General features: G+C 43.1%; 1 protein-coding gene across 1 annotated transcript in view; it reads right to left on the minus strand.

Annotated features, from left to right (window-relative positions):
* LOC139163082 (zinc finger protein 585A-like) overlaps positions 1 to 20,254 on the minus strand; it is a 51,927-nt gene that overhangs the window by 9,101 nt on the left and 22,572 nt on the right. Inside the window, exon 4 of the mRNA XM_070744023.1 lies at positions 8,984 to 10,217. Coding sequence (XP_070600124.1) covers positions 8,984 to 10,217 — 1,234 coding nt within the window. The remainder of the gene's footprint in view (positions 1 to 8,983; positions 10,218 to 20,254) is intronic.

Below are 20,254 nucleotides of genomic sequence, written 5' to 3' on the forward strand. Positions count from 1 at the left end.
ACAACACTTAATGACTGTCACAGGAGTCAAATAAGCAATGAAGAAACAATCAATATTAATAAAAATCTTAGGATAAACGTTACTCCAACAAAAAACACTTCACTGAAAACACTTTCCACCAAATAGAATTGCCAAAATGTTTCCAAATATATCCCCAAAATGCTGGAAATGTAAAAAGGAAATAGGCTCTTACTATCATCAATGGTGGACCTGTTATAAAGTTAAGATATATTGGAAAATGATAGAAAAAATGTTAAAAGAGATTGTACTACAAGAAATAGAAAAAAGACCCAGAATTTTATTTGTTAGGCATAACCAAGCGGAATTATAAAAAAGATACAGTGGTGCCTTGGTTCTCGACCACAATTCGTTCCAGAAGTGTGGTCGAGAACCAATTTGGTCGAGTACCAAATTTATTTATCCCATAGGAAATAATGGAAATGGATTTAATTGGTTCCCAGTCCCTGTTAACTCGCTGGGAACCAATTAAATCTATTTTCTTTATTTCCTATGGGATAAATAAATTCAGTACTCCAAGCTGCAGGAAGGGTGGGGGCGGCTGCAATCCCGGCAGCTTCAGGGGGCTCCTTTCCTCAATGCTTCGTATTATTACCTGTAAGCAGCTGCAAAAATTTTCTCCTGCTGGAGCGGCGGCAACTGCTGAGATGGCTCCGGTGGCTTCCCTTCATCACGTGATGTTCCCGGCGCTGTTGCTACACGAAGGGAAGCCGCCGCCAGGAAGGAGAAAATTTTTGCAGCTGCTTACAGGTAATAATAAGAAGCAATGAGGAAAGGAGCCCCCTGAAGCTGCCGGGATTGCAGCCGCTCCCACCCTTCCTGCAGCTTGGAGCACTTATAGAGCTCCTCAGCTCCCTAAAGCTGCTGGGATTGCAGCAGCCCCTGGCAGTAACATTTCGGATAATGAACAAAATTTTCTGGGGCTGTTCGGTATCTGAATTTTTGTTCAGATACCGAAGCAAATTTTTGCCGAAAATTTTGTTCGTTATCCGAAATGTACGAGAACCAAAGCGTTCGAGTACCGAGGTACCACTGTATTTTGTATTTAATAGTTCATATTTTAACAGCGGCTAGGATAGCTTATGCACAAAATTGGAAGGGGGAAAATATCCCCCAAAAAGATGTAATAAAGAAAATTTTAGTCTGTGCAGAGATGGATATGATGACACAAAGATTGAAGGACCAAGAAGAATCTGAATTTTATACTATTTGGAATAAAGTTTATAAGTTGATTGATAAAAAGAAAAACAAAAATTATACAATATGAGAAATGTGTGAATATACTAAAATGATTTTATATTTTCTGTTTTTTATTACCTCGACTTTTATATTATTGGAATGTTTGAACAATATTCTTCTTTTCATTTAGATTACTATGTTGATTTGATGAATTATGAATATATTCGTTTTCTGTATCAAAAATGAATCTTCAAAGATGAGAGGGGTAAATTTAACCCCTATTATGTGTTAAATGTTTGTAAGTCTGTGTGTGAATTTTAAGAAAATTAATAAAGTTCAAAAAAAACAAAACACTTCACTGAAGTCAACATTGAAATTTTTTTGGAAACATGAAACATTTCAAAATGTGGGACTCTACAGTCAGCTAGAGCAGTGTTTCCCAACCTTGGCCACTTGAAGATATGTGGACTTCAACTCCCAGAATTCCCTAGCCAGCATTTGCTGGCTGGGGAATTCTGGGAGTTGAAGTCCAAATATGTTCAAGTACCCAAGGTTGGGAAACAATGAGCTAGAGAGCCCTGGGCTGCAGATTGGCCTCACCGTCCCTTCGGCTCTGCCTCCCACACATGCCTCCCTCGCTTGCTCACCAGCTCAGGGACTCATCCCCCAGTTGCCCTCCCCATGTGCTTCAAGCGGGGACAGTGTGTGCAACTCCCCTGCAGGAATAGCCACCTGTCTCTTGGAGTTGTGTCCTCTCTCTCCAGCCTCTGCTTCTTGAATTAAGCGGGGGGGGGAAGTCACGGGGGCTCACCCCACCCCACCCAACTTGCCATCCCCAAATTGCGCCCCACTGCGAGGCGTTTGCCCTATCTGACACTTGTAGCTCTGTTGTGTTCCTCGGTGTTGTGTCCAGAGAAGCCCATTGTAAAAGAAAACTTCTTGGGAGTTCAAGAAGTTTGATTAAACTCGTGAGTTTTCTTTTACAATGGGCTTCTCTGCACTTGGGGAAAAGGAATCCTCAATCTGAGTACAGTGATCCCTCGAGTTTCGCGATCTCGATCTTCGCGAAACGCTATATCGCGATTTTTTCATCGATGACGTCACTCTCTTCCTTCCTTTCTCATCTTTCTTTCTCTCTCTCTTTCTCTATCTTGCTTCTTCCTCTCTCACACTCTCTTCCTCCCTCTCTCATCTCTTTCTTTCCTTCTCTCTCTTTCTCTATCTCTCCCCCTCTTGCTGGCGGGCGGCAGGCGGCGGGCGGGCGAGCGGGGGCATCAGCAAAGGGGAAACCCCGATTCGGCTCCTCACTGCTGCTGCGCTACCGAGCAGATCAGCTGCTGGGCGGCCGAAGAAACCTTCCCTGGGTCTTCCCGGCTGCCCACGCAAAGGGGAAACCCCGGCTTCTCGCTGATGCCCACCGCTCGCCCGCCCGCCAGCAAGAGGGGGAAGACCCAGGGAAGGTTCCTTCGGCCGCCCAGCAGCTGATCTGCTCGGTAGCGCAGCAGCAGCGAGGAGCCGAATCGGGTTTCCCCTTTGCGTGGGCGGCGGGGAACGCGAACTCCACCATCTACGCATGTGCGGCCATAGAAAAAAAGGGTGCGCATGCGCAGATGGTGTTTTTACTTCCGCAACCCTACATCGCGAAAAATCGATTATCGCGAGGGGTCTTGGAACGGAACCCTCGCGATAATAGAGGGATCACTGTACAGTGGAACCCCGACTTACGAGCAGCTCTACTTACGAGCTACTCGAGATACGAGCTTGGGAGGGAGCGTCATTTCCGTTCGCCTCACGAGCTCATATCCGGGATACGAGCAACGCCTCCCTGACTCTTTCAGTGAAGGAAGGAAGGCAAGGAAGCGCCCGGCTCGTCTCTGCTCGAAGTACAGTACAGTACTCCAACTTGGTAAGCATTCGCTTGGCTTCTGTTTGGGGGTGGGGGTCCTTGGCTTCTGCTTGGGGGTGGGTGGGGGGACGAACGGCGTCGGGAAAGCGAGGTCGGGAGGTTGTGCAATCGGCCATGCGGTCGGAATTTTTCCCGACCGCTTGGCTTGCTTTGCTTTGCTTTGCGGGGGCTTAGGGGCAGCCGGGTTGGGGGTTGGGGGGGGGGGCGCTTGGCTTCAGGGCTCAGCTGGGGAGCGGCACGGGTGGTTTAAAAGGTCTCCGCCGGCATGGGGGGCTTCCTAGCACCCCCCAAACCTGGGTTGGGGGTTCGGGGGGGGCTAGGAAGCCCCCGTGCCGGCGGAGACCTTTTAAACCACCCGTGCCGCTTCCCAGCTGAGCCCTGAAGCCAAGCGCAGAAGTTCGCAATCGACCATGCGGTCGGAATTTTGCCCGATTTTTTTCTCCGCTCGGCTTGCTTTGCTTTGCTTTCCTTTGCGGGGGCTTAGGGGCGGCCGGGTTGGGGGTTCGGGGAGTGCCTATCACTCGCTGCGGCTGTCGCTGCCGCCGCCATCACCCTCCCGCTGCGCGCCGCCTACCGTGTGTGAGGGAAAGAGATAGCAAGAGAGGGAGTGAGTTGCCCGCGGCTGCATCGCCCAACGCCGCCCTTCCGCTGTCGCTACCGTGTGAGAGGGAGAGAAAGAGATAGCAAGAGAGAGAGAGAGAAAGAGAGAGGGAGAGAGGGGGGAGAGAGAGGGAGAGGGGGGAGAGATAGCAAGAGAGGGAGAGATGGAAAGAGGAGATAAAGGAAGAGGATAGATAGAAAGGAAGAGGGAGAAAGAAAGAGGGATAGAAAGAGAGTGGGAGTTGCCTTTCTTTCTTTCTCTCTTTCTTTTGCTCTCTTGCTCTTTCATTCTTTTTTCTTTCTCTTTCTCTTTCTTTCTCTTTTTCTTTCTCTCTTTTACCTTCCCTTCCTCTATTTCTTCTTTTCTTTCTCCTTCCTACCTTCTTCCCTCCCTCCCTTCCTCTCTTACTCTCCCCTTTCATAAGTTTCCTTGCTTCCTTCCTCTGTTCCTGTCCCTTCCCCCTTTCTTTCTTTCTTTCTTTCTCTCTTTCTTTCTTTTGCTCTCTTGCTCTTTCATTCTTTTTTCTTTCTGTTTCTTTCTTTCTCTTTTTCTTTCTCTCTTTTACCTTCCCTTCCTCTATTTCTTCTTTTCTTTCTCCTTCCTACCTTCTTCCCTCCCTCCCTTCCTCTCTTACTCTCCCCTTTCATAAGTTTCCTTGCTTCCTTCCTCTGTTCCTGTCCCTTCCCCCTTTCTTTCTTTCTTTCTTTCTTTCTCTCTTTCTTTCTTTTGCTCTCTTGCTCTTTCATTCTTTTTTCTTTCACTTTCTTTCTTTCTCTTTTTCTTTCTCTCTTTTACCTTCCCTTCCTCTATTTCTTCTTTTCTTTCTCCTTCCTACCTTCTTCCCTCCCTCCCTTCCTCTCTTACTCTCCCCTTTCATAAGTTTCCTTGCTTCCTTCCTCTGTTCCTGTCCCTTCCCTTTCTTTCTTTCTTTCTTTCTTTCTTTCTTTCTTTCTTTCTTTCTCTCTTTCTTTCTTTTGCTCTCTTGCTCTTTCATTCTTTTTTCTTTCTCTTTCTTTCTTTCTCTTTTTCTTTCTTTCTCTTTTTCTTTCTCTCTTTTTCCTTCCCTTCCTCTATTTCTTCTTTTCTTTCTCCTTCCTACCTTCTTCCCTCCCTCCCTTCCTCTCTTACTCTCCCCTTTCATAAGTTTCCTTGCTTCCTTCCTCTGTTCCTGTCCCTTCCCCCTTTCTTTCTTTCTTTCTCTCTTTCTTTCTTTTGCTCTCTTGCTCTTTCATTCTTTTTTCTTTCTCTTTCTTTCTTTCTCTTTTTCTTTCTCTCTTTTACCTTCCCTTCCTCTATTTCTTCTTTTCTTTCTCCTTCCTACCTTCTTCCCTCCCTCCCTTCCTCTCTTACTCTCCCCTTTCATAAGTTTCCTTGCTTCCTTCCTCTGTTCCTGTCCCTTCCCCCTTTCTTTCTTTCTTTCTTTCTTTCTTTCTTTCTTTCTCTCTCTCTTTCTTTCTTTCTTTCTTTAAAGGAAGAGAAAGAAAGAGAGAGAGAGAGAGATGTCCATTGAGCATTTCTTTCTTTCTTTCTTTAAAGGAAGAGAAAGAAAGAGAGTGAGGGATGTCCATTGAGCCTTTCTTTCTTTCTTTCTTTCTTTCTTTCTTTAAAGGAAGAGAAAGAAAGAGAGAGAGAGAGAGAGAGAGAGAGAGAGATGTCCATTGAGCATTTCTTTCTTTCTTTCTTTAAAGGAAGAGAAAGAAAGAGAGTGAGGGATGTCCATTGAGCCTTTCTTTCTTTCTTTCTTTCTTTCTTTCTTTCTTTCTTTCTTTCTTTAAAGGAAGAGAAAGAAAGAAAGAGAGTGAGGGATGTCCATTGAGCCTTTCTTTCTTTCTTTCTTTCTTTCTTTCTTTCTTTCTTTCTTTCTTTCTTTAAAGGAAGAGAAAGAAAGAAAGAGAGTGAGGGATGTCCATTGAGCCTTCCTTCCTTTCTTTCTTTCTTTCTTTCTTTCTTTCTTTCTTTCTTTCTCTTTCTTGCTTTCTTTCTTGCTCTTTTTCTTTCTCTCTTTACCTTCCCTTCCTCTAAACTTTCTTACTTGGCTGATTTTAAGTTTTCTGCTTGCAGGCAAGTTGGCTTCCGGTTTTCTCGGTGGTAAAAAAGAGGTCTCGGTGGTGTCGGTGTTTAGAGCGAGCATGGCTCCAAAAAAGGCCGCTGAGAAGAAGAAGGTGATGATACCCATAGAAGCGAAGCAGGAGATAATCAATTTGCACGAAAAAGGGACTCGTGTTGTTGACCTTGCGAGGAAGTTCCAACGCAGCACATCCACCATCTGTACAATCCTGAAGCAGAAGGACATCCTTAAAGGTGTTAAACCAGCAAGAGGAGCGACAATAATTTCCCAACTCAGGACGTCTGTTCATGAAGAGATGGAGAGGTTATTGCTAATTTGGATAAAAGAAAAGGAGCTGGCCGGAGATACAATAACAGAGGCGGTCATCAGCGAGAAGGCTCGTGCGATATTCGCCGATCTGAAGAGCAATGAACCATCCTCGTCGGGAGATCCAGATGAGTTCAAGGCAAGCCATGGGTGGTTTGACAGGTTCAGAAAAAGAAGTGGCATTCACTCAGTGGTTCGGCATGGGGAGGCAGCGAGTGCAGACATCAAGGCAGCGGAGGAGTTTGTTGTGCATTTTGCTAGCCTGGTTGAACAAGAAGGCTATGTCTCTCAACCATTCGTGTACCATTCGGAGAATCCTCGCGCGTTCAAGACGCACAAAATCCTGAAGGAAAGACTCCATGTCCTGTGGCGCTCCAATGCAAGGGCATGGGTAACGAGGCAGTTCTTTGTGGACTGGGTAAATCTTGCTTTTGGTCCTACGGTGAAGGAATATCTTTTGGCTAATGAACTCCCCCTACAAGCCTTACTGCTGCTCGACAATGCTCCAGGCCACCCACCTGCTCTTCAAGACGACATCCTTGAAGAATTTCAATTTGTGAAGGTTGTCTTTCTCCCACCCAACACGACTTCAATCCTGCAACCAATGGATCAGCAGGTCATAGCCAACTTCAAGAAGCTGTACACGAAGCATCTGTTCCGCCGATGTTTCGATGTAACAGAGAACACCAACTTGACACTGCGTGAGTTTTGGAAGGATCATTTCAACATCGTTTCTTGCCTTAACATCATTGACCTTGCCTGGCAAGAAGTGTCAAGGCGAAACTTGAACTCGGCGTGGAAGAAGTTGTGGCCTGCTGCTGTTGCACCAAGGGACTCTGCTGAGCCCGAGGGTGAGACCGAGGACATCACCGAGACTGACACCCCATTGGAGGAGATTGTGTCACTCGGTAAGTGTATGGGTCTGGAGGTAGACGAGGGTGACATCAATGAGCTTGTCGAAGAGCATGAAGAACCGCTCTCTACAGAGGACCTGAAGGCGCTCCATGAGATGCAACAGATGGATCTGACCCAAGAGATGAGCAGCAGTGAGGAAGAGATGCAGGAACCAGTGAGATAAAAGCAATGCTAGCGCAATGGGAGAATGTTGTCAGTTTTGTGGAAAAACATCACCCAGAGAAAGTAGCCACGAGTCGTTCAGCAGCACTTTTCAATGACACCTCATTGAGTCACTTTCGGAACATTTTGAAAAGCAGGCAAAAGCAGATGTCATTTGACACATTTTTTACAAAAAGAGCTGCTCCAAGTGAAAGTGCAGAAAGTGCAGCCAAAAAGGCAAAAACATGATTAGGCTAGCTACTGTGTACATATGTAAATTTAAAAGTTTAAGAAAGTTTACAAGTTCAGTTTATTCATTTATATGTACATGTACATTTTTTCATTAAAAACATGTATTTTTGCATAATTTAGACTAACTTTGTGATTTTTTTGAGGGCTGGAACCAATTAAAATGATTTACATTAATTCCTATGGGGAAAAGTCGTTCGAGATAAGAGCTGTTCGACTTAAGAGCACAGGTCCGGAACGAATTAAACTCGTATCTCGAGGTACCACTGTATTGTATTGGCAGTTCTGTGTTAGCAAAAACCTCAGAAGAGAAGGATTTAGGGGTAGTGATTTCTGACAGTCTCAAAATGGGTGAACAATGTGGTCGGGCGGTAGGGAAAGCAAGTAGGATGCTTGACTGCATAGCTAGAGGTATAACAAGCAGGAAGAGGGAGATTGTGATCCCCTTATATAGAGTGCTGGTGAGACCACATTTGGAATACTGTGTTCAGTTCTGGAGACCTCACCTACAAAAAGATATTGACAAAATTGAATGGGTCCAAAGACGGGCTACAAGAATGGTGGAAGGTCTTAAGCATAAAACGTATCAGGAAAGACTTAATGAACTCAATCTGTATAGTCTGGAGGACAGAAGGAAAAGGGGGGACATGATCAAAACATTTAAATATGTTAAAGGGTTAAATAAGGTCCAAGAGGGAAGTGTTTTTAATAGGAAAGTGAACACAAGAACAAGGGGACACAATCTGAAGTTAGTTGGGGGAAAGATCAAAAGCAACATGAGAAAATATTATTTTACTGCAAGATTAGTAGATCCTTGGAACAAACTTCCAGCAGACGTGGTTGATAAAGCCACAGTAACTGAATTTAAACATGCCTGGGATAAACATATTCATTGTAAGATAAAATACAGAAAATAGTATAAGGGCAGACTAGATGGATCATGAGGTCTTTTTCTGCCATCAGTCTTCTATGTTTCTATGTTTCTCTGGACACAACACTTAGGTACGTGATGGAGCTACAAATGACAGGTAGGTTGTGCGTCTCATGGCACAACACATCCCACCTGCCAGAAATGAGTCTCTGAGACTCGTCAGGTCACCACCGCTGCCTTGTAGAGCAGAAACGGCAGCAGAACCTCAGCTGCTCTGTATGATGAAGCTGGCGACAATCCTGCAGTTCCTACATGGAACAGCAGAACAAGCCTTGCAGAGTGCTGGCCCACAAGGCAGCGGTGGCAGGCCAGCAGCTCAGCCAGTGCCAAGAACAAGGAGGGGAGGCAGCGGCGGGAGACATCCAGCCTCACACTCGCTACCTACTGCACTCCCAAATTAATAACAACTTCCCCGATAATAGGGCCAAGGTCATATTTTGGGGTACAAAAAATATAAGGCCCTGTCTCATTTTCAGGGGCAAAAGGTAAGACATGTTCGACTAAAAAGAATAAGGCAAGAAATAAAATGGTTAATTTTCAAGTGGGCTTTCAAAGATAGAAATGAAATTTAAGATTTTATTTGTTAGATTTGTATGCCGCCCCTCTCCGTAGATTCCTCTATACACGTCACATTTTGCTTCGTATGGAATTTCTTGTGGGCGATAAGAGAGGAACTTTGTGTGAAAGACTTTCCACAATCTGGACACTCACATGGTTTTTCTCTTGAGTGAATACTCTGATGTTCCACCAAATGGGAATTCTGCCTGAAAACTTTCCCACAATACAGACACTCATAAGGCTTTTGTCCTGTGTGAATCCTCTGATGATTCACCAGGTTGGCATTCTGTCTGCAACATTTCCCACAATCTGGACATTCATATGGTTTCTCACCTGTGTGTAACATTACATGATTTATAAGGCTAGACCTCATACTGAAATCTTTCCCACAATCTGGACACTCATACGGTTTCTCCCCTGAGTGAGTTCTCTGGTGTATCATCAAGTCAGAATTCTGACTGAACCTTTTCCCGCATTCAGGACACACATATGGTTTCTCTCCTGTGTGAGTCCTCTTGTGTCTTTCCAGCTGGGATTTCGAACAGAAACTTTTCCCACAATCCAGACACTCATACGGTTTTTCTCCTGTGTGAGTCCTCCGGTGTATTACGAGGCTCGAATTATAACGGAACCTTTTCCCACAATCTGGACAGTCATATGGTTTCTCTCCGGTGTGAGTCCTCTTGGGTCCTACCAGCTGGGATTTCCAACGGAATCTTTTCCCACAATCCAGACATTCATATGGTTTTTCTCCTGTGCGAGTCCTCTGGTGTTTTACTACATAGGAACTCTGACTGAAACTTTTCCCACAATCCAGACACTGATATGGTTTCTCTCCAGTGTGAGTTTTTTGGTGTTCCAACAGATTGGAATTCTCACTGAAACTTTTCCCACAATCCGGACATTGAAATGGTTTTACTCCTGTGTGAGTTCTCTGGTGTATCACAAGTGCAGAACTCTTCTTGAATCCTTTCCCACAATTACTACATTTATATGGGTTCTCTCCTGTGTGTGTCCTGTGATGTACCCTCAGGCTGAAATTCCAACGGAAACGTTTCCCACAATCCAAGCACTCATACGGTTTTTCTCCTGTGTGAGTCCTCTGGTGTTTAACTAGGTCGGAACGCTGAATGAAATGTTTCCCACAATCTAGGCACTGATATGGTTTTTCTCCCGAATGTGTTCTCTGGTGTATAACCAAGGGGCCATTCTGAATAAAACTCTTCCCACAAACGGGACATTTATATGGTTTTTCTCCTGTGTGAGTCCTCTGGTGTACCACCAGGTTGAAATTCAGACTGAAACTTTCCCCACAAACAGGACATTCAAAGGGTTTCTCTCCTGTGTGAGTCCTCTTGTGTTTCACCAGATTGGAATGAATGCTAAATCTTTTTTCACATCGGGAGCACTGGTAGAGTTTCTCTCCAGTATGGGTTCTTCCATGAATCATGAGAAATCTTTTCTGAGAAAAGGTTTTGCCACACTCCAAACATTTGTATGGTTTTTCGCTGGATGTATCCTGTTGGGCAGAATCAGCTGCGATTTGCAATTCCCCCCACATTAGGCACTCTGCAGGGTTTTCCCAACACTGTATATCCTCTTTGATTTGTGATGTAATGGGGATTTTTTCCCCGTTCTATGTGCACTGTTTTTCCCAGCTTGTTCCTGTTATTCTTTCCCTCATCTTTCATCTGCTGAGGAAGAAGAGTTTTCAAACTTTCCAGAGGAATTGGAAAATATTTTGAATGATGGCTTATTTTGCACCTTAATGGGGCTTCTCATTCTCTGTTATCCAGTGCTCTTCTAGGCATCCTATCTCTCTGTAAGATTAATATAAATGGGTTAATTTCATTATTGTATAAAAATGGCTGCAACACGTGAAAGAAAGAAAAAAATCCGCATCCCATATATTACCATGAAAAGACAAACACTAAAATTCCATTTTAACTTTTAATGTTAATTATGAGTGATTGGCATACTAACTGTTTCAACTCCTACCCTCAAAACGTCTCTAAAGAGCACTGCACACCAAGACAACTAGACACAAGAACAGTTTTTTTCCAAATGCCATCACTCTACTAAACAAATAATTCCCTCAACACTGTCAGACTTTCTACTAAATCTGCACTTCTATTGTACTAGTTTTTCTCATCATTCCTATCACCCATTTCCTCCCATGTTGACTGTATGACTGTAACTTGTTGCTTATATCCTAAGATTTTTATTAATATTGCTTCTTCATTGCTTATTTGACTCCTATGATAATCATTAAGTGTCGTACCACATGATTCTTGACAAATGTATATTTTATTTTATGTACGCTGAGAACATATGCACCAAGACAAATTCCTTGTGTGTCCAATCACACTTGGCCAATAAAATTCTATTCTATTCTATTCTATTCTATTCTATTCTAAAGAAGCCTAATACAAGTTCAAATATCAATGCCATCATAAAAAAATTTTTTTTCAATCAATCAGTCAAACACAGTAGAGTTGAAAGGGATCTTGGAGGTCTTCTGGTCTACTCTCAGTCAAGCAGGTGTATGGTAGAATAATCACTTGAAATTTTGGCATTGGTAAATACACTAATACAGTCATGCATGAGTCCAGAAGTACGGACATTCCATTCCACACATGCACACTTATGGAGGTTTGTAGAGAACTTATGCGTATCTTGGTGTGCAAAAGGCCCCAATGTGCATTTGCTCAAATTTTGATATAAGTTTTGAAAGAAGGGGGGAGGGGACACTAACAGATGAAATGTTGCTCACCTCCTATTCAAGATATAAGGCATCGGTTTTGCCCATGAAGCTCCTCCGTTCCCAGAAAAACAGGTCAATAAAATCACAAGAAATGAACAACTACAAGTGAAAGCTGCTGTTTAAAATTGATGTTTAGGAAACATGAAAAACAATTTTTTAAAAAAATCTCCCAGCAGAAAATCACAGGCAACAGTTTTAAAGCGTGCAGCCCCGGAGGAATACAATTTGGGAAGGCAAAAAATCTGCTGCAGCAGCCACCATGTTTCACCCTCGTTGCTTCCTCTGCATCTGCCCCGTATACGGCCCGACTTGCTCTCGGCTTCTCCTCCGACCTGCCCACACCTCCTGGCAGCCGCTTCGACTCTTGAAACTGCACAAGAGGTTCCGCCCACGCCGTCCTCATCCCGTAGTTTAGCCGGAAGAGGAAGTTCCTCTCACCTTCGCCTTCTCATCTCTTTATATCCGTTCTAGCAATCCACTACTCTATCGTTTCAATCGGATTACAGCAGGGGTCCCCAACCACCGGGCCGCGGACCAGTACCGGGCCACGGGGCATGTTGCACCGGTCCGTGGAGTCAGCAGCTGCCGGCCCTCATGCCGCCACCCCCTCCCTCCAGCGCTTCGCCTCCCGCCGGGCAAGAGGCCTCGGGAAGCAGGTTCTGCCGGCCACAGGACGATGGATGGGACAGAGGGGCGGGAAGGACCGAGAGGCTCAAGCCTCTTTTGGCTTCTGCCGCGGGGCGCTTTTGCGTTTTTGGCTGGGGGGAGGCAGGAGGGCCAACCTGACCCCCTGTCTCCAGCGCTTAGCTCCCGCTGGGCAAGAGGGCTTGGGAGGCAGGTTCTGCCGGCCACAGGACGATGGCGGGAAAGAGGGGCAGGAAGGACCAGCACCCCCATGCTTAATCCCGCCCCCAACCACGCCCCTTTCCGCCCCCACTGGGCCATAGAAAAATTGTCTTGCTGAAACTGGTCCCTGGTGGAAAAAACGTTGGGGACCACTGGATTACAGTAATTCAGCCTCTCCTACTTCCCCTAGAACAGCTCAGTCGCCGCTCTACCGAGTGTTGTAGCACGCCACCTAGTGACACAAGGCGGGACTATATGCTTGTAAGGCATTTGAAGATTGATTCCGTGCTTCCTGAAGTGCCATCAAATCCCATTTGACTCCCATCGGGCTCATTGGTAGCTATTCTCCCTGAGGCTCCATCCCAAACCTTTTCTTTCAGGTGCTCCATTGTCCTTGGAGCTGAACCCCAAGCTTCATTTGCCAGAAGCGACGATTCAACGAAAGGAACGCGCTCTTTTTGGGGTGGGTGGGCTAGAAATTGTCTCTAATGTCCACTGGGAGTCTGGTGCATTCACTAGTCCTTTGACTTTGCTGTAATATATATATTATTTATTTTGTCCAATACACAATGAAGGTTAAAGAGACTAAACATGTAGTAATATATATCAAAGAAAGGATAGGAGAAAAGATATAAGAATAAAATATGTCAATGAAGAATAGAGGAAAAGATATATGAATGGAAGAAAAGATATATGAGATATAGGAGAGGCAATTGGACAGGGGATGGTAGGCACACTAATATGTCCAGCCCTTCTCAACCATTCCTACCGCAGCCTCCCTTGTCAGCAACACCTGCAATGGTCCATCCCAATTCAGTTGGAGCTTTTCGTTCCTCCAAGTCTCCAACTCAGGACACAATCTACTATTGTATAGCTGTGAACTGCAAACTCCAATGGTGGCATTTGTGCTAACAATCCTGAGGGTAGAAAGAACAGAAGACAACCCCAGAATATAGTTCTTCAGAAATTTATCTTTAGTCTCAAAGCTTGGAACTCCTTTCTGGTTTTCCAAAGGTGGGCTCTAAACATTTCATAAGGGGAAACACCCAAATCTTTTCTCAGTTGAGTTCTTATTCTTAAAAGGGCAAACATTTGGTCCATGGCAACTGAGTTTCCAACATTACTTTAGTTAAGGTCGTTTTTAGGACTTGGTTCTTGGGTTCCACTTTTCCAGAACTGGGAGGATTCCAAGGAATGTGACTTTCACATTTTATCCCCACCCCTTCCATTACTCCCTGCCTCGATCACTATCTATTATAGTAATCATCCCATATCTAGGAATAATTTGCTCTAATATTACTTTTGATACAGCTGATGCAGTAGCCTTGGGACTAGTAGGGAATGCTTCTATCTATCCTGTTGGATGATCCACTAAAACTAAAATATATTTTAATTGGCCTATAGGTGGCACTTCAATATACAGTAATTTACTTAAAAGTTTTGAAACTTTCTGAGAGAGGCGGTCTCTCCCCCTTTTTTGTCTGCGATGTTGCTTATTAGTTTTTCTGAAAATTAAACATCTTTCCCATATTTGCTGCGCTACTGTATAGATCCCTATACAGTACATCTATATTTTTTGCAAAATGGTGTTACATAGTGATTGTCTTCCCCAGTGGCGCCCTTGGTGCAGAGATGCAAGTAATTCTCTAGCGATCTGTTTGTTTAACATCTGCCTGCCACCAGGTAGCATCCATTTACCTTTCTCAGTTTGCTTAACTCTTTTTGCTCCAACTGTTCTTGTTAAGTACTGGAACTTTTTTTGGTTCTTCCAATTGAGGTATCAAAGGCAACATTTGAGTTGGTTCCTCATTGTGTAGTGTGGCTGTTTTGGCTTCTGAGTCAGCTAGAGAATTACCTCTTCCTTCATAAGAAGTCAGTTTTCGATGTCCTTGTACATTAAGGGTCCTCAAACTAGGGCCCATGGACTGCATAGACTAAAGCCTGCTGAAGCCATTAATCTGGCCTATGCAGGACCACAAGGTTGCCCTGCCTTCATCGGCCACCCACCTTTTAGCTGAGTGCAAGACTTACCTTTGTGAGCCCTGTGGCTGGAACTAAAAGGTAAGGCCAACAATTTTGCCCTGTAGAGATGTTCTGGAGGTGTGTGTGTATGTGTGTGTGGAAAAGGGGTGCACAGCCACCCCAGGAGGCCAAAAAAAGGCAAAATGGGCCATTTCTGCCCCCAAAATGCACCATTTTTGACCAGCTGAATGCTCTTGGAGGCGGGAGAGGTGAAAAAAAGGGCACAGACACCCCAGGAGGCCAAAAAAATGGGCCATTTTTCCTGGTTTAGGCCTGCAGAATACTTATGGGGGCAAGGGAGGTGAAAAACAGCATACACAGATGCCCCAGGAGGCCAAAAATGGATGAAAATGGCCTGTTTTTCACTTCCCCACCTCCAGAACAGATAGACAGAGAGAGACAGAGGGAGAGAGCGTAAATAAAAATAGAGAGATTTCTCAATCTCCTTGGGGCTGAGACTATTTGCTGCAAAACTGAGTTTTCTGAAGAGGACCATTAGACTTCTAAACAACTGAAAAAAGAAAGAAAACTCAACCAAAGAAGCTACATGCAAATAAAAGCAAATAAAACACCCCCAGGAGCAAAATAAATCAGTTTCATTTTTGTGCATTGTTTAATGCAGTGTTTTTCAACCAGTGTGCCGCGGCACACTGGTGTGCCGCGAGACATGCTCAGGTGTGCCGTGGGGAAATTAAACATGGGTCCCCAAACTACAGCCTGCGTGCCAGATACAGCCCGCGGAGGCCATTTTTCCGGCGAGCCGCCAGCTGTCTCCATCTGAACATAAACATTCCCCTCAAAATCCCTTCAGCTATCAGCGACAGGAAGAGTGGAGGCACAAGGAATGCTCACTGACCAATCACCTTCTAGGTTGCATCCCGACCACTAGCGATGAACCAATAGCAGGACGCCTCTCATCCACACCCAGGAAGGTCCCCGCTCGGGCTGCCGCAAACTTGTCATTGTGTGGCCGCGGTGAGTAGTTGACGCTGCTACTCCTCCCCATGGTCCCAATTTCTAATCCTGGTCAGGACTGGGGGTAAATGTTGCCACCACTAGATGAAGCCTCAGCCGGTTATGTCTATCCTGATGTACTGTGTTAGAGTGTCATTTTGTGTCATTTTGGTTGGTGGTGTGCCCCAGGATTTTTTAAATGTAAAAAATGTGCCACGGCTCAAAAAAGGTTGAAAATCACTGGTTTAATGGACTGTTAAATTGGCCACACCCTCCTAGTCACATGACTTGGCCACACCCACCCAGCTGGTCTGACCTCCCTCCAACAGTCTTAGGGACTTTAAACTAGGCCTGTTTTAAAAGTTTGAAGACCGCTGTTTTAGCTTTCAAGGGTTTCTACAATGGGTTCACTATGCCCTAAATCTTTCCCTTTTGTACCGCTGAGTCTCCTTTCAGCCCAAATTTTCCCAAATATTTGCAGTACTCCGAATGCATATTTTGAATCTGTGTAAATGGTGCCCTCTTCATCCTCAAAGAGCTTTAAAGCTTGATTTAAAGCATAATAAAATTCACAAGTCTACTGTTAGCCACCCTGTTTCCACTAGGGCAGTGTTTCCCAACCTTGGCAACTTGAAGATATTTGGACTTGAACTCCCAGAATTCCCCAGCCAGCAAATGCTGGCTGGGGAATTCTGGGAGTTGAAGTCCAAATATCTTCAAGTTGCCAAGGTTGGGAAACACTGCACAAGAACTGTTATCCCCATCTACAAGAGCATATCCATTACGCCTTTTTCCTTCGGTCACCCTGGGTGACCCATCAATGAATAAATTGTTGGTTGAGAGGATATTCTAGTCTATCCCTATTCCCCGCTCCCATTCCCACAGCCCCAATCAGCCTTGCTACGGCAGCCCTGAAGACTTTCCAAAATGGCTTCCGGATTGACAACACTAGCACTAATAGATGTGGCAACCCAAGCACCACTCATATCCTTTTCCATGTCAGGAGAGGTCTGGAAGAGTAATTCCACCACTTCTGGACAGTTGGCATCCTGGTAGGCTTTATACCAGCGGCCCCCAAACTACGGCCCGCGGGCCACATGCGGCCTGCCATTGAGTGACAAGAGCACAGGGAAAAGAGAGAGAGAAAGAAAGAAAAGGGAAAGAGAGGGAGGGAAGGAGGAGAGGAATGAAGGAGGGAAGGAAGGAGAAATGGAGGGAACAAGGAAGAAAGGAAGGAAGGAAGAATGAAATGAATGGAGGGACAGGGCAAGGAAGGACTGTTTTGGGGGGGCATAATTTTTTTAAATTTTTCTCTCAACATACATTCAAACAACACAGTGTACCATATAATTTTCCATGAATAAAATGCAGTATTTTGTTGGTAACTAATATCAATCATCAAAAAAGTTGCAAAAGTTTTTTTTCCTAATTTTGTCATCCAGTTACATTCATTTTCTTTTAATTAAATTTCCTCCTTAGTGTTCCTTCAAAAAGTGCAACACCAATTATATTTCTAACTTATTAACCATTATGCCAAAGTGCTTCCTTCTTTCTTTATACATTTTTTATAAGCCAAGAAAACCTTGTATAGCCAACCAGATGTTAACAAAAGAAAATTAAAAACAAAACATAAACATATATGAATTTCAGACTTCTTCCCCCCTCTAAATAGTACGTTCCCATTTTGTTTTTTACTTTAAAACAAGGTATGTGCAGTGTGCATAGGAATTTGTTCATAGTTTTTTTTAATAGTCCGGCCCTCCAACAGTCCGAGGGACAGTGAAATGTCCCCCTGTGTAAAACGTTTGGGGACCCCTGCTTTATACCTTCAGCGGCAGTTTTTTCATGGATAATAAAATCATGCAAAATTTCTCTAGCAGAGGAGTTCAAGGCATTGCTGCAGCTTCAGATCTTCTCTGCTTGCAGCTGAAGAGGGCAATGAAAGGTTGGAAGTCTGGAACATCAACTCTCCCTCTACTTGCAGCTCTGACTTTGCCATCTGGAGAAAGGGCTTTGCAGGTGGATGACACCTGGGCCCTTTTCAGTCTGGTAGGGAACGCAATGGTGCGGGAGTATGCCAAATGCCAAGGTCTTGTATTTCGCCATTTGCTATATTTTTTATAGTGTTTTTAATTTTTCTCTCCACATATACATCCACACATATGTAATTCATAACAAAATATAGTTCTACATTTGTATTCAATAAACCTTAAACCAATATCCTAATTTGCACCTTTTATACTTTTATCACACGTTTTCCCGTCTTATGTTATCACTCCCCTCCCTCTATCTTCTTTCTCCTTCTCTCCCACTTTCCTACTCCCACTTATTCTCTTCCTCCTCTACTTCATCTTCCTCCCTCTTGTCCCTCCTTTGAGTCAATCTAATCATAATTCATCTTATATTTAACAGAGATATCTCAATCTACACAATGTCGTTTGGCGGGACCCAGGAGAAGAGCCTTCTCTGTGGCGGCCCCGACCCTCTGGAACCAGCTCCCCCCAGATATCAGAGTTGCCCCCACCCTCCTTGCCTTTCGCAAGCTCCTTAAAACCCACCTTATAGAATTCATACATTGTATGCTTGTATGTATGATTGGTTCTTTAAATTGGGGTTTTTAAGATTATTTTTAATATTAGATTTGTTCACATTGTCTTTTTTATCGTTGTTAGCCGCCCCGAGTCTTCAGAGAGGGGCGGCATACAAATCTAATAAATACAAATACAAATACTTAGTTATTGGTGCAACTCTTATACTTATCTTTTTTCAGTATCCATATTTATGCATATATCTTGAATTTTGCTAGGTATATATACTACTATCTTAACGCTGCCTCCTTAACTATCTACTTTTGTCACCTAAGTCACAAATGCAATTCTAGCTGCTGTAATTATATGAATAATTAAATATGTATCTTCTTTATTAAATTTCTCTGGTAATATACCCAACACGAAGAGTTCTGATTCCAATTGTATATGTTTCAATATTTTTTCTATCCAAAATTGAATTGAGTAAATACATTTTGGCTTCAGCATGTCCACCACATATGATAAAAAGAACCTGGTATTTGCTGACATTTCCAAACATTTCATAGATATATCTTTAAATATTTTTGCTATGCTTTCCGGTTACATGTGTCATCTATAAAACATTTTATACACATTTTCTTTGTATGCTGTCACCATAGACATTTTATAATTTGTTTCCCGAGGCTGTTGCCATTTATCCAGTTCTAGAGTATGACCAAAATTCCCTGCCCATTTAATCGTTTCGTTCACTTGCTCCTGTTTTAAATCAGTATATAATAGGTAATTATACAATTTTTAATTATTCATCTGTTCCTGTGAGTATTCCATCTAATTGTCATTTCTAAATCGATACCCTCCATTTTAATATCTTTATCATATCCTGACTTCAATTGCATTCTCATATACCAGTCCATCATTATTCCTTGTTTCTCCAATGGTTGAGTAGAATTCAATTCCCTCTTATCTGTTAAAATATCTTTAGTGCAATATTTCTCCAATTAAATCTATTCAGGTAAAGTGGTGCTTCTATTATTGATAACCAATGTGGTATTCTCAAATAATGTTTTTCCTTTATCTTTTCCCACACTCTATAGAAAGAGTTCCTTATACAATATCTCTGGAAATGATTATGTATTTTACTTCTTCCATACCATAAGAATGCATGCCATTCTATCTGCAAATCATGTCCTTCCAAACCAAAAGTCTTTTGTTTCTTAACAAAATCCCTTCTCGCATCCATGTCAATGCTGCAGCATCATGATATAACTCCCAATTTCCAAATCCCCTTTTTAGTCTTGCATCCTTTTTTCCTTACCAAACAAACTTCAGTATCATTTTTTTTAAAAAAATCTCTAATCTTAGTGATCTTCAATTCCTTAGTATTAGACTTGTCTACTTGTGCTGAAATATTTGTTGCTTTCTATGCTGAACGTTGTGTTGTTGATGTAGTTGCTGCTGACAATTGTGGTGAACATTAGAATCGATCTTAATCAATTCTAATATTCAAAGTACTTGTAATCCAATAAAAATGCAAAAAGTAAAACCTATAAAAGGAGCAAAAAGAAAAAGAGGAGCTAAAAATACTAAAATAAATTCCAATATGTTTTGATGAGGGGAAAAAACTGAGAAAAAGGGGAAAAAACAAAAAATAAGCAGAATCAAAAAATAAAATAAACCTCTTGAAACAAGACAAAACAGATAAAAATAATCCAAACTTTTAGTGATCCAATCGTGAAAAAACAACAGCCTCCATAACAATGTTTCCCCCCCCCAAAAAAAATCCAAAGAAAAATTATTTCCAGAATTCAAATCCAAAAAATTAAATGACATCTATATCCAAAAAGAAAGGTATTCAGAATTCCATGTAAGGGAAAGGAAAAAAAAAGAAAAATCACAAACTTACTGAATAATAAAATGCCTTCAAGGAATGGCAAAAGAAAAGAAATATTGCCTTAATTCAACAAGCTAGATCAAAGGGAAAAAACAGTAGTTTGTTCCAAAGCAAAAAATGTGCCAAATCAACACAACACTTCCCTACAGAAGTCACTCAATATTGATTATATATAATTTTATCAGCCAAAAAAGAAAAGAAAAGCCCACAGCTGTATTTTGAAGACTATTATATACACACTTTGCTCACTAGGTGGCACTGTGACCTAGCCAATAAACCCAATAGTTTATAACTTTCACAGGCACTTAAATTCTGTAAATCCAAATCTATATCAATATAAGTCTCTATGGCTCGTCTCTCGCCTCCGTTCTCCGCTC

The sequence above is a fragment of the Erythrolamprus reginae genome, chromosome 2, assembly GCF_031021105.1.
Source record: "Erythrolamprus reginae isolate rEryReg1 chromosome 2, rEryReg1.hap1, whole genome shotgun sequence".
NCBI classification, from domain to species: domain Eukaryota; kingdom Metazoa; phylum Chordata; class Lepidosauria; order Squamata; family Dipsadidae; genus Erythrolamprus; species Erythrolamprus reginae.